A 14372-nucleotide genomic window follows, 5' to 3' on the forward strand; every position below is an offset into this window, starting at 1 on the left:
CTATTTTCTGAATTTTTTGTTAGCCTTTGCTTAGAAGATATTTGTTACAGTAAGCATAAAGAACTTAGTAGTGTTAAGGTAAAATGTGGAAAGTTTTAACATATACAGCTCAAAGATGGTGGTATGAAAATCACTCTAGTCCTACAGTTAGATTACCTTCAATTGCTGCTTTTCCCCCTCGGACACTTGGAGCCGTGTCTCAAGGTCACTGACCTTCTCCTTGAGTTCATCAGCACCTGCCAAAAAAGTTAAAAAAATACTCTCTCAGGTTTCCCTTACTATGAGTAAGTTCAAAATTCAGGATTTATTCTAGAGAATAAGCAGAAAACACATGAAAATTGCAGGTGGAAAATATGGCATAGTGTGACTGGAACACTGTAGTCTCTACATACTACATGCTCCACTGGTTATCAAGCAAAAAAAGGAAACGGTACCTGCTAGGTATTAGAAGCATAGAATAATGTTAATTTTATTCATGAGGGATATTCTTAGTTTTGAAGGAAAAATCTTACAAGCAGTAAAAATGTTTGGTACTAAAAGTACAGCAGAAGAGGCAGAGACTGTTTGTCAGGGGAGAGGCTGAACGTGTACACCGGCACAGCGCCTTCCCAGCTTAGTCTCGGCTGTTCCACATATTCAGTACCCACTTGTGCAGTTACTATGTGCAAAACGCCAAAGTTAAGAGGTGTGACACTGAAGTAAGACTGCAGTCCTGACAATCTGGTAAGAAGTCAGAAGTCAACATACAACACAAAGGATTTACTGTCTTGGATCATTCCTTATGTTACACCTCTAACTTTACTGCAAAGGCTAACAGACTCATATCTTTGTTATATGTCTTCATCATAATAACACTACTAAAAATGTCTCATGTCACATGCAGCCACCAAAAAGTAAAATTATTTAATGTTAAATTTTGAGAAAATAATGCAAAAAAGTTTCTATGATTCAGACCAGTGTATAATTAAATGCCTATGGAATGGTCCTCTAAGTATAACCTGGAGACAAAAGGGACAGATGTAAAAAGGAAAAAAAAAGTTCCCTATGGGAACAAACAATTCTCATAGCAAAATCCTTCCTTTAGAAGCTCACTTCACTTTGTGTAAAGCGTTAAGGAAGTTTTATAACTCATCTTTTTGTTTAAAATGAGTGTATATTCATTGTACAAAATAATGGGTTTTGTTATCTTTTCATGTACCTTGATCTTATTTATCCCTCCCTGCCGGTCCTCTTTATTGCCCCTAATACCTCCCCTTATACTTCCATGTCGTGCATGGATATTTAATCTAGATTTCATGCCTGAAGGAAACCTACAACATTTGTCTTTCTGAGACTAGCTTGTTTCACGTAACATGATGATCTCCAGTTCATTTTCCTGCAAGTAGTGTAGTTCTTTATGGCTGAATAAAACTTCATTGTGTATATGTGCCAGTTTTCGTTATCTGTTGTCTCTTGATGGGCAGTTAGGCTGATTGCATAATTTGGGCTATGGTGACTAGTACCTCAACAAACATGTGTGTGCAGATATTTCAGTGATCTACTACACATGACACACACTAGTAGTGCAGAAAACAGTGCAGGAAGAAGATAATGTTTGGTATAACACCTTCCAAAGGTTATTTAGAAGACCTTATTATAAACTTAACTGATTTTTGAAACTTGGCAATCTCTATGTACTTACGGGCTCAGGGTTAGAAATAGCAGCAAACTAATCTAATGTCAAAAAAAATTAAGCAAAATTTGGTAGTGTATAGTGTCTACTCCACACTAGGCTGGCTGCTATTTTTGATATATCTGGAGAGATTATCCTTTCCTTAGTTACGAAAAGACAGGAGCATAGTGGTGAAGAGCTGGGAGTAGTAAGGAGCTCTGAAGTTTCATAGAATTTAGTGTTAATATTGCTTTAACAAAAAGTGTTGAGGGCTGGAGAGATGGCTTAGCGGTTAAGCGCTTGCCTGTGAAGCCTAAGGACCCCGGTTTGAGGCTCGGTTCCCCAGGTCCCACGTTAGCCAGATGCACAAGGGGGCGCACGCGTCTGGAGTTCGTTTGCAGAGGCTGGAAGCCCTGGTGCGCCCATTCTCTCTCTCTCCCTCTATCTGTCTTTCTCTCTGTGTCTGTCACACTCAAATAAATAAATTAAAAACAAACAAACAAACAAAAAAAAGTGTTGAGGCTACACAGTAGGATATGGAAAAAGTTCTGAGAAATAGATCATTCAGAACTAAACAAGTACAATGTTATGGGGCAGAACTTGGCACTTCTCAAACTATAAAGGAATGGCATGGTTAGGGTAGGAGGATCACTGAGCTATTCTGATCATACACTACAGAATTACTAAAACCTTAGGTATGTATCTCTAGTGATCCCTATGATAAAATGCTAACTAAATACAAAAGCTAAGCTGAAAATATGTGCGCTCATAAGAATATACACATACACAAAACCATATACACATCTTTCTCTGCAGTATTTATATTCTGTAAACTCAATACAAACAGCAACCATCAGCCACTCTTCTAGGGGAAAGATGCATATAAATGCATGCATAAACACATATTTCCACAAATTATAACCATAAGTCCTAGGAAGTATTAAGTGAGCCTCCTGAGGTGTTCCCACAAAAAGCTGTCAGAGCTAGAACTGAAATGTCTAGTGGGCTCCTCCACATTCAGAGCAGTCTATACTGTGATGCCCCCCAACCATCTCCATCCTAGATCACTTCTGTATGGAAACTGAAGCAAATGTGCAGCACTACCTTGTTAGACCTGAGGTTGGAATATATGGCATAATTCAAGTTTACAACTGTGCTTGAAAAGTTTCATGAATATTTATTTTGGGGATTACCAGTACATTTTTGCTGCTTGCTAAGTTCACAGATGTTACATACAAATAACGAGGATCAGTTTAACATGTGTACATATATATGTCGATACATAAGCATTTTGTATTTTTATATATTTTATTTGAGAGAGAGAATGGGCATGCCAGGGCCTCTAGCCACTGCAAATAAACTCTAGACGCATGTACTATCTTGTGCATCTGGCTTATTTACAATCGAACCTGGGTCCTTAGGCTTCATAGGCAAGTTCCTTAGCCACTAATCCACATCTCTAGCCCCCATAAACATGTTAAATGCAATTTTCCATGTGGTACAGGGAATGATTAATGATCACTTTTGAATAGGAATGGAGGGGAATAAACAAAAACTATTTTGTGATAGAAAATACAAACAGTTATGGTTTTCTAATAAGTAGAAAAACAGTAATTAGTAACATTGACAAGAATGTGTTCATAGGGATTGAAAGGGCCTATAGTGAAAATGAGAAGTGACAGGATATGATACTGTGATTAATTCTATGACACCTAGATGGGAACACAAAGAGGAAAAAGTTCTTGCTAAATAACTCAGCTAATTTTTATAGCATGAAGATGTGGTAGCTCTAAAACTTCACATCAAGAATTTGATTCCAGAGAAAGACAACAATCAAAATTCAATGTTAAAAATAAAACAATGCTTAAGTCAAAAGCACAGATAAGATCAGGTCTGGTGGCACACACCTTTAATCCCAGCACTCAGGAGACAGAGGTAGGAGAATCACAATGAGTTTAATTAAGGCCAGTTTGGAGTTACAGAATGAGATCCAGGTCAGCCTGGGCTAGAGTGAGACCTTACTTTAAAAAGCAATAGTAACAGGGCTGGAGGGATGCCTTAGCAATTAAGGTGTTTGCCTGCAAAGCCAAAGGACCCTGGTTTAATTTCCCAGAATCCACGTTAGCCAGATGCAGGAGGGGTACACACGTCTGGAGTTCATTTACAGTGGCTAGAGGCCTTGTTGTGCCCATTCTGTCTGTCTGTCTCTCTCTCCCTCTTTCTCTGTCAAATAAATAAATAAAAGCATTTTTTAAATCTTACAAAAAAAACAATAGCAACAACAAACAAAAAACACAAGATAGCTAAAAAGTCTTCAAGTACGTTACCAGGCATGGTGCTTTCAGCAACACTTTGGTCCTTGATGACTTCTAACTGATTGATTAATTCTGCCCTTTCTTTATCCAGCTGACTCTTAGCTAATCTAGAACACAAAGGCAGCACATTAAAACAAATCAACAATAGGCACTGCTCCATTAAATACAAGGGTGTTTCAGAAAACTTGTGGCTACAGTACTCAAAACCTTCTGCATGTGTTCTATGTTGCAATGCCTCCAAGTACACAATAACTTGGTTTTCTCTTTTGTTAGTATTTATTTCTAGGAAGCTCAGGCTTACTTTCTTCTACACTATTAGAAAGTTTAAATAACAAAGTGGAAGCATTAGGCTTGGGTGTTTTCCTTTTACAGCGTCTAGGCAGATTAGCATTAAAAGGCTGAATAAACCAACTTTGAGAAGTCCTAGTTTTTAGTTATGTACTTAATTTTTTATACAGAAGAGAAATAGTCAAACAGCATCTTAAATACCTGAGAACTTGAAGCTCCCGCAGAAGTCCTTGCTCTGTGTTGGCACCTTCAGGAACGTGTTTGAGAATCTCAATCTTGAGGTACAATAAAATGTCAGAAGATAAGTTTAGCATGGAAATATAAAGTTTTGGAGTGATACACTTTAATAAAATATAAAATTAAGATTTGAGGTTTCTACTTATCAATTACTGAGCAATTAACCACTGCATGCCAGGCATTGTCCCAGGTACAGAGGACGTAGGAGAGAGAGAAAAGCACAAGCCAGAACCCACAGGGTCCTTACGGTTTTGGTAGGGGAAGCTAAGTAGTGACACCATGGTATGTAAGATGTGTGGAAAGGGATATAGAAAACCAGATTATGACAGCATGATGGAGGTGGTACAGGGCTAGGGTAAGGAGGCTCTCTGTGAGGAGCCACCGTTTAGGCAAACGTGAAGTTTGGTAGTAAGCAATGAGAGTATTAATGCACAGGGTTCAGGGGAGTGTGCCAAACACTGGCATGGGGAAACTGGCTATAACACCCATAAGCCCACCCCCAACAATACACTGCCTCCTGGGGGCTTTAATTTCCAATTTCCATCAGCTGGGGAACCTAACAACCAGAACATCTAAGTTTATGGGGGACACTTGAATCAAATCATTACACAAGGGAAAAGATTTGAAGCTTGTATGAGTTTAAAGGTCTGAAAGGATTAATGTGGCTAAAAGACTGACTGATGGGAAAAGTGGCAAAAGATGAGTGAAAAACTAGGAGTCAATGTACTTACATGCCTTTCAGGCTGTGAAAAGAACTACAGCTCCATTCTAGGGTGAGGGAGAACCATTACTAGGCTCTGAGGATGTGACTGCTCTAGTGTACTATATGCTTACCAAGGATTATTTGACATCTATGTGGACAGTACAACAGTGGCAGGGAGAAGGTGAAATGATGAGAGTAGAAGTTGAGACCAGTGAGGAAATCAATGCAGTTATTCAGATTATCAGATAATGCCTTGCACAGAGTGACAAACATGACAATGCGGAGTAGTATGCCATATTTGGAATACATTTTGGCACTACAGTTGACAGTTGATGTTAAGAATCGTGGGAGTTTAGAGGATGAAATAAAAAATAGTCCAGCTTGGGCTAAAATGAGTGGGTGAATGGTAGTAGTCATTAGATAAGCCTCTAAGGGGTAGAATTCATTAAGAGTTCTTTTGTCCCCTTAAGTCAATGCAAGGAGTACCTTGAGATATAATACATTCCTCTATCACTCAAGAAAGAACTGTTACATGCCTGCTGTTCCAGATCTTCAGTGTATTTCTTAGCTTTTTGTTCTCTCTCAGTTGCTTCTTTTACAAGCTGCTTCAGGTCAGTAATGCTCTGGGACTTTTTGGCAATATCAGTTTCTAACTCTTTCACCTTGGTTTCATACATTCTAAAAGGTACAAAGAAAATATAGACATGGTATGCGATTTTTAACCACTGACTTAAAGTCAGTTTATTACAGTAGAATTGCAAGAAATGTATTAATTATACTATTTCTTCAAGTCAAACAATAAGCTATGTATTTAGCATTAAAAGATAGTGGTAAGAGAAAAGTACCCATAATTAAGAGGTGTGCCAACTAAAATAGAAAATATAAGTGCTTCTCAAGAGTATAATTAAAAACTTGAGACTGATGCTAATGACTGAACATTTTAATTTTCAGGGACAAGAAAATACAAAATCAAATCCATATTAGTAGACATTCTCAGACTTATAAAGATATAAAAACCTCTCTCTCTCTCTCTCTCTCTCTCTCTCTCTCACACACACACACGCACACACACATACACACCCTCCACCCTACTGCCACAGGAGTTATCCAAGTTAAAGTACCATGGGACACTAAGTTTAAAAAGAAAAAGGGTAAGATAAACAGTGTGCAGTGGAGAAAGGAAGAAGCTTGTAAAAATAGATTTGGTGAGGTGTGGTGATGGACACCTTTAATCCCAGCATTAATGAGCTGGAGACAGGAGGATTGCTGCGAGTTCGAAGCCAGCCTGGAACTATAGAGTGAATTGTGTTCAGCTTGTGCTAGAGTAAGATCCTGCCTCAAAAACAAACAAACAAAAAAGAAATGTGCTCAGTAATTTTTAAAAATATTTATTTGAGAAAGAGAGGAAGACACAGAGAGAAAGAGAATGGGCATGCCAGGGCCTCTAGCCACTACAAATGACCTCCAGATGCATGTACCCCCTTGTGCATCTGGCTTATGTGGGTCCAGGGAATCAAACTTGGGTCTTTATGTTTTGCAGGCCAGTGCCTTAACTGTTAGGCCATTTTCCCACCCTGAAATAATCAATAGTCTTAAAAAAAAAATCTAGACTTAAGAACTCTTCAAACATTTGAACCCAGTATTTTACAGGCACATCATACTATGGGAAGACAATACTAAGAAAAGTAGGAAGGACTACCATTCTATGTAAAGTAGGAAGGATAGTATTGACTCAGAGATAAAATCTGACAAGGACAGTAGAAGGAAAGAAAATTATGATTACCTAAACATATTCAAGCGTCTTTGTACAGACCTTAGGAACTTAGAAGAGAATATTCATAGGGCTTAACTAGCAAAGATAACAAATGTTGGTGGTGACAAATGAGAAGTTCATTTCTTCACTTTATTTCTCTATTCAGGAGCTATCCAAGAAGAAGGCTGAGACAGGAGCATCAGGAGTTTATAACTAGCATGGAATACATAGGGAGACTGTCTCAAAAACAGAATAAGTTACTATTTGGGATTGTGTCTTCAAAATGGTTGACTGAAGGTATTGTTTATGCCCATCTATCTGTATACTTCTCAGATTAAAAACTCAAAAGTGACCTAAAATGAAAAGACATCTTTAATTTTGGTTAGTGTTATCAATTCCTTCCTTTAAATCTAAATAACCTTTTCATGCCACACAGAATCATTTTAGGAAAAGGACAGGTATCACCATGGATAAAAATACAGCCCATAGAAGAGATAATCATTTAGTCAGTGTCATTTAGACAGTAAGTAGGGGTCTTTCTGTACAATGGAACCTGGCCCTTTAAGGAACTGCAGGAAGCATTTTAGAAACAACAACAGAAAGTCCACAGTGCCACAGGAGTGAGCCAAGTATAAACCTGTCCCTCAACACTGTCTCCCTGATTGGACATAACACATTACAATTAAGAATGTCCAATCACCTGACAGCTAAGAACCACTGGTGAAGTCCTGGAAGAGACAAGAGACCTAGCTCCCCTCTACACTATCACACTTATCATTTTCACCACGACACAAACCTTCTGACAGAAAGCTTGTTCCCAGTTTGTAGACAGGAAGGAGAGCTGGAGCACAGAGGGTGCACATATTCTGACTAGAATAATCTCAGCACAGGACTGAAGGACACTTTCTCAAGGACTGCACAGCCATGTAGATAGCTGTCTAATATGTTGCTTAGCCTCTCTCCTTTCTCCTTTGACATGGTTGCCAGGGACAAGTACAGTAAAACAGCCCCACTGTGGTGGTTTGGTTGAGGTGTCCCCCATAAACTTAGGTGTTATGATTGCTAGGTTCCCCAGCTGATGGCAGTTGGCAAATAAAGCCTCCTAGAGGCAGTGTATTGTTGGGAGCAGGCTTTATAGGTGTTCTAGTCAGTTTCCCCATGCCAGTGTTTGGCACACTCTCCTGTTCCTGTTGTCCACCCTCAGCCCATGCCATTGTTTTCCCTAAAATCAAGGAGCTTCCCCCTTGAGTCTGTAAGCCAAAATAAGCCTCTTTTTTTCCCCACAAGCTGCTCTTGGTTGGGTGATCTGGAGATGGAGTGAGTGAAGATGGGTCACCTCACTGCCTACCAATGTCATTCCAAAGAGCAAGTAGGGGAGATGTATCTCCCCAAGAAACAGCAGGGGAAACACTGGGTATATGTGGACATAAGGAACTCCATGAACATGGCAAGAAAAGTGAGTTTGCGTCTGGCAATGGAGCTGCAGATGAGCTCATGGCAAGCAATATACTTCATATTGGAAGACTGGGAAAGGCCGTTACTAGCTACCAGAGCCCTCAAAGTAAAAATGGGAATGACACCAAAGCCTTTACCAATTCAACACCCTTATGATGAACTGGCCACAGTGATAATATGAACATTTATTGGTAAACTATCATATTCAGAGATTAGTGGCTTTCATGGCCATAAAGACTGTTTCATAGGCAGAAGTCCTATATACTGATAAAGAGGCTGATGAGGTGGGAGAAAATGTACCAGAAAGCAGTAGGATACTAACATTGCTGCTGTGTTCATCCATTATGGCTACCTGTAAAGAAAGTTCATCAGGATATAACTGAAAGCATCGCAGGTGAGCCCAGATGCAGCATAACAGACTGTAGCAAAACAGCCCAACTGTTCCTGCACTGCGCCTCAGTGGAGAATGGACACAAGCTGCTCAGGCTACAGCTGGGGAAGTGCAGCACTCAGGAGAGGTGGGCAGCTTCAGCCCAGGCTCACCTAGTTCTCTGGCATTAGCTCCACCTTAGCTCAGCTCTATTCTGTGGCCTGTCAGTGAAATTACTTAAATATTTGAAAGAAGGAGAAAAAAAAAAAAAGTTTCTGGTAATGTTAGAACATAACAAAAATAACTTAAATATCAAACTGTTCATCAGGAAATAAGAAGTTCATTCGAACTAGATCATCATTAATGCCAATGATGCACTGAATTAAACTTTGTGTTTTTAAATATAATTTATTTATTTATTTGAGGGGGGAGGGAGAGGGAGGGGGAGAGAGAGAGAGAGGGAAGGAGAGGGGGAGAATGGGCACACCAGGACTTCCAGCCACTGCAAACGAACTCCAGATGCATGCACCACCCTGTGCATGTGGCTTACATGGGTCCTGGAGAATCAAACCAGATCTTTTGGCTTTGCAGACAAACGCCTTAACCACTAAGCCATCACTCCAGCCCAAACTCTGTGTTTTAAACTATGTTCCTACCTTGAAGTAACAATTGACTTCCAGCTCTTGCTGTCAGCGCCTTCAAGCTGTGGACCTCGGCTTTCTGCCAACTGTAGTTTCTTACCAGTATCCTCTAGCTGGGCTGCCATCTTCTCATTTAATATCTCTAAATTATTTTTGGTGATCCGCAGTTTCTCTGAAGTTTCAGTTTCCTGTGATTAAAAGCTAAATAGTATATTATGACAAAACCCAATTTTCACACATGAAATGTGTTTATAATCATCACTGGAAGCTAGAAAATAAGAATAACCTGCATTCATAAAGGCTGATTAAAAAATGCAAAAAGTGGGCTGGAGAGATGGCTTAGCGGTTAAGTGCTTGCCTGTGAAGCCTAAGGAACCCAGTTCGAGGCTCGGTTCCCCAGGTCCCACGTTAGCCAGATGCACAAGGGGGCGCATGCGTCTGGAGTTCATTTGCAGAGGCTGGAAGCCCTGGTGTGCCCATTCTCTCTCTCTCTCCCTCTATCTGTCTTTCTGTCTATGTCTGTCACTCTCAAATAAATAAATAAATAATACAAAAAATGCAAAAAGTACAGTGTTTACTTGACTATAAAATAGCAATCTGACCATACATAGTACAAAAGAGCATGAAAATGAAGTCAAACTATTTTACTCTGATTAAATTTGTCATTTTGTTTTTCAGAATATATGAGTTCATTCAGAATAATGAGATAGTTAATTCCTTTATACTTTAAAAGATTTTTTTTGACTCCCTAATACTCAAGAGACACAAGCATAAGTACAAAAATGTCTAGGTGACATATATTATATGCACTATGAAACATCTACTTTCAAGACACAGCATCACTTTGGCCTCACAACACATTTAATTACTATGCTCACTTGCTTATAAAATAGCACTTTCATTTTATTCAGTAGATGATCCATATAAATAAATAATGAATACCTATTTGGACAAAAGGAACACATTTTTCTATTTAAATAGAAAGTAATCTTACTGTTTAACACAATGGTTCTATTCCTTGCTTTACAAGCTGGGCCATGCTCTAAGTCATAGTCATAAATACCAATTCACTTGAATCTCACAAAAGTTCTATAGCAATCCTAAGTCTATTCTCTGAGTGCTGGCATGGGGGGCCTGGCCAACTATGAGATAGGCATACTTAGTACTGCCGATTTCATATATGAGGTAATTAAGGAGCAGAGCAAAGGTAAGCAGCATGCTGTAGTTACCATAACTAACAGCAAAGGTACAATTTGAATCCAGAGTAACTTCTACATTGTACTATATAAACTTAGTGTTTTTTTTTTTTTTTTTTTTTGAATTATGAGTTTCCCATAGGACATAAGAACACCCTGATGTCAGATGTAGAAACAATTCCTGAATCTTGTGAGAGGTTGTTTGGAGATTCCAGCAGGGGAATGCAGCTACTCAAATACCCTTAACTGAAGACCAGTTCTTCTCTTCATCCTCTTCGATCAAGTACACAGCTTCAGGAGGGATGCACATTGAGTAAGGGAGGAAGGGGACACTGCCTAGCCAGCCAGATCAGCCAAATCAACCTTGGTGGTTTATACGGTGATAGATGTCACAGCCAGATCACCCTCACATCCTCCTGAATCTCTTAATATCTATTTTTATCTACTTTCAGTTTTACCAATATGTACAATTAATGAGGGGGAAAAAAGTCATAAAATTCTTACCTTTTTAAGTTCTTTACGAAGCCTTTCATTTTCAGCAACAATTTTCTCTGTACCTTTGTTCTTGTATTCATAGTGCAGACTCAACCGACGCCCAAGGTGAGCTTTAAGTTTTTCTAATTCAGCCTGGTAATTAATAAAGCTACATGTTATTAAAGCAAGGACATCAAATAAAATATGATCATGCAAAGTCATACGAGTTAATTCAAAGTAGTTTCAGAAACTATTTGATATGATGAGAATTAAAGTTTTTCCATAAATACTAATTATCCACAATAGGAGTCCTCACTCAACCTTGGTTACAGTTTGAATGAGCTTAAGATTTAAGAAAAGAGCATCAAAACTCCTAAAATACCACTCTTATAACTCATATCTCTGGAGTGAGAAGCTGGGAATCTGCCCTTTTGAAATAGCCAAGATCTATGTTTACCAGAACTAGAAGTGGTCTTGAAATGTCAAGGATGATCAAACTGGAGCCATGCTGTTCCTACCTTCAGCTTTATTTTCATCTAAACTAGAACTATAAATACAGCCATTACATATGCTGTGACTCTAAAATTTCAAAACAGTAAAACATTTATATAAAAATGATTACATTAGAAGAATTACCTTCAACTTTTCATTTTCCATTTCAATATTAGCCATTTTTTCACTGGTCAATATTCCTGATGCTTTTTTCAACTGTTCATTTTCTCTTTGGACTTTCTCAACTACTTTCTTCATTAAGCCAATGGTTTTTTCTAGTTCTGGGATTGTCTTTCCACTTCTACCAGACTACAAGAGAATGCAAAGTTTTAAAGATCCTGGAGTATCAACACGATCACAGATGTATTATTGTACTCATCAATATACCAGTTTGTGTTACATGGAATAAAAATCAGAAAAGAGAAACCGTGTCTGTGTGTCTACAACTTGAGTCATCAACCTTTAATTACAACATCATAAAGGCAATTTTCTCTGAGAACAGTCCTTGCTTAGAAATGTAGTTTCTGTTTAATATAAATATTAGATACCTGAATAAAAGATCTGATATAGCTGGGCGTGGTGGTACACACCTTTAATCCCAGCACTGGAGAGGCAGAGGTAGGCAGATCGCCATGAATTTGAGGCCACCCTGAGAATACAGAGTGAATTCCAGGTCAGCCTGGGCTAAAAAAAAAACCAAAAAAAAAAGAAAAGAAAAAAAAAGTGATATAAAATATATTTTGCCAGTCATTAAGTTATTTTCTTGGTTTTTTAATTTTGTTTTTATTTTTATTTATTTATTTGAGAGCAAAAGACAGAGAGAGAAAGAGGCAGATACAGAGAGGGAGAATGGGTGTGCCAGGGCCTCCAGCCACTGCAACGAACTCCAGATGCATGTGCCCCCTTCTGCATCTGGCTAATGTGGACCCTGGGGAATCAAGCCTCGAACCAGGGTCCTTAGGCTTCACAGGCAAGCGCTTGACCACTAAACCATCTCTCCAGCCCTCATTAAGTTATTTTCAACAGTTGATAAAATATGCTTAATTTAATAAAAATGGTTAGCTAGCATTTGTACCATGTAATAAATAATTATGATATACCTATATAACATTATCACAACTTTCATTATTGAATTGAAAAGAGACCTTCTATGTATAGCACATATATGTATTTTAACTTGTGAAAAATGTGTTACTGCTAACTTTTGCTCTGAACATTTTTCTCTTAATATTCTTGACATTTAAAAATTTTTACAAATATTTTATTTATTTGAGAGGAGAGAGAGAACTCCATATGCATATGCCACTTTTTTCTACTAGCTTTATGGGATACCAGGGGAACTAAACCCAGGCCAACAGCCATTGCAAGCAAATGCCTTTAACCACTGAGCCATCTCCCTAGCCCTTTTTTTGATACCTTTACAGACTACACCATACAGGTAACAGTATTATTCCCTAAACGAAGCTTTGCATATGAGTGCTTCTATTTGTGGCACTAACATGAAACCAATGGGCTTCCATCTTTGGCTCTAGATTCCGAAGAAGACATACTCACCCCTCTAACCTGGCCAAGTTTCCGCTCAACTTCTGTTTTTCCTTTCTTAAGAAGTTCACACATTTCCTTCAGATCTCTTACTTGATTCTAAAATATAAGAGAAAATATATAACAATCTGACATAATCATACCACTGAAATGAAAGGCAAAACCATTCATCTGACCTAATAAGCTATACAACCAAATTAAACATTAGGTCTTTAAATGATTTTGAACTAAGACAGGTTAAATTAAATTAATTAAACAGTAGCTATGTATAATATTCAAAAAACTTTCTGCCAGGCATGGTGGTGCATGCTTTTAATCTCACACTAGGGAGGCAGAGGTAGGAAGGTCAGGATGAGTTCAGGGGTAGCCTGAGACTACACAGTGAATTCAAGATCAGTCTGGGCTAAAGCAAGACCCTACCTTGGAAAAACAAAAATTAAAAATAATAAAAATAATAATTTTCCATATTGCTAATTTATGCATCATATAAACTTGGGCTTAGAACTCATACATAACGTGGTTCAATTCTCCATGACCCATGTAAGTCAGATGCACAAAGGAGCACATGCATCTGGAGCTCGTTTGCCTTGGATGGAAGCCCTGGCATGCCCATTCTCTCAATCTCTCTCTTTCTACCTCTTTCTCTCTCTCAAATAAATAAATAAATAAGTAAAATATATTTAAAAACAAAGAAAATAGGATTGAAACAATTAGCTACCCAAGAGAAAAGACTCCCACAAATAAGTAATATACTTAAAAAGTCAAATATAAAACATTTATTAATATCAGACTAAAGTAATGCTTTTAAAGAAATAATTATCTTTTATATTTGCAATATTAAATATTCTTAATGAAATATAATAAATATTCTTCTACCTCAGGACTCCTGAGCTTACTATTTCTGTATTCTGAAATTGTTTCTTAGTATATCTATACTTCTTTACTTCTCTTCTAGCTCTTATAAGGAAGCCTTCTCTTATACTCTTTTAAATCACAAGCCCTCCCACCTGTCCTTAATACTACTCATGATTCATTTTTTTAAAGTATTTATTTATTTATTTATTTATTTATTTATTTATTTATTTATTTGAGAGCGACAGACACAGAGAGAAAGACAGATAGAGGGAGAGAGAGAGAATGGGCGCGCCAGGGCTTCCAGCCTCTGCAAACGAACTCCAGACGCGTGCGCCCCCTTGTGCATCTGGCTAACGTGGGACCTGAGGAACCGAGCCCCGAACCGGGGTCCTTAGGCTTC

The 14372-nt window shown here is 38.2% G+C and overlaps 2 protein-coding genes across 5 annotated transcripts in view; one reads left to right on the plus strand and one right to left on the minus strand.

The window, feature by feature from the left end:
* The window catches only part of C6H12orf29 (chromosome 6 C12orf29 homolog), a 55602-nt gene that overhangs the window by 12803 nt on the left and 28427 nt on the right, over positions 1-14372 (plus strand). The window contains exon 7 of one of the 3 annotated variants that reach the window (XM_045153571.1): positions 10742-11995. The exons of 1 other annotated variant lie outside the window; for it this stretch is intronic. In XM_045153571.1, coding sequence (XP_045009506.1) covers positions 10742-10855 — 114 coding nt within the window. In that variant the 3' untranslated portion in view covers positions 10856-11995. Of the gene's footprint in view, positions 1-7113; positions 7300-10741; positions 11996-14372 lie in introns of those variants that run through there. One more of the 3 variants, XM_045153574.1, reaches the window with a different exon arrangement.
* The window catches only part of Cep290 (centrosomal protein 290), an 89627-nt gene that overhangs the window by 1472 nt on the left and 73783 nt on the right, over positions 1-14372 (minus strand). For both annotated transcript variants that reach the window (XM_045153569.1, XM_045153570.1), the window contains exons 45-52: positions 13130-13216; positions 11720-11884; positions 11114-11236; positions 9429-9601; positions 5731-5872; positions 4456-4529; positions 3979-4073; positions 157-236 (exon numbers count right to left, since the gene is read on the minus strand). In XM_045153569.1, the coding sequence (XP_045009504.1) occupies positions 157-236; positions 3979-4073; positions 4456-4529; positions 5731-5872; positions 9429-9601; positions 11114-11236; positions 11720-11884; positions 13130-13216 (939 nt within the window). The remainder of the gene's footprint in view (positions 1-156; positions 237-3978; positions 4074-4455; positions 4530-5730; positions 5873-9428; positions 9602-11113; positions 11237-11719; positions 11885-13129; positions 13217-14372) is intronic.

The sequence above is a fragment of the Jaculus jaculus genome, chromosome 6, assembly GCF_020740685.1.
Source record: "Jaculus jaculus isolate mJacJac1 chromosome 6, mJacJac1.mat.Y.cur, whole genome shotgun sequence".
Taxonomy (NCBI): domain Eukaryota; kingdom Metazoa; phylum Chordata; class Mammalia; order Rodentia; family Dipodidae; genus Jaculus; species Jaculus jaculus.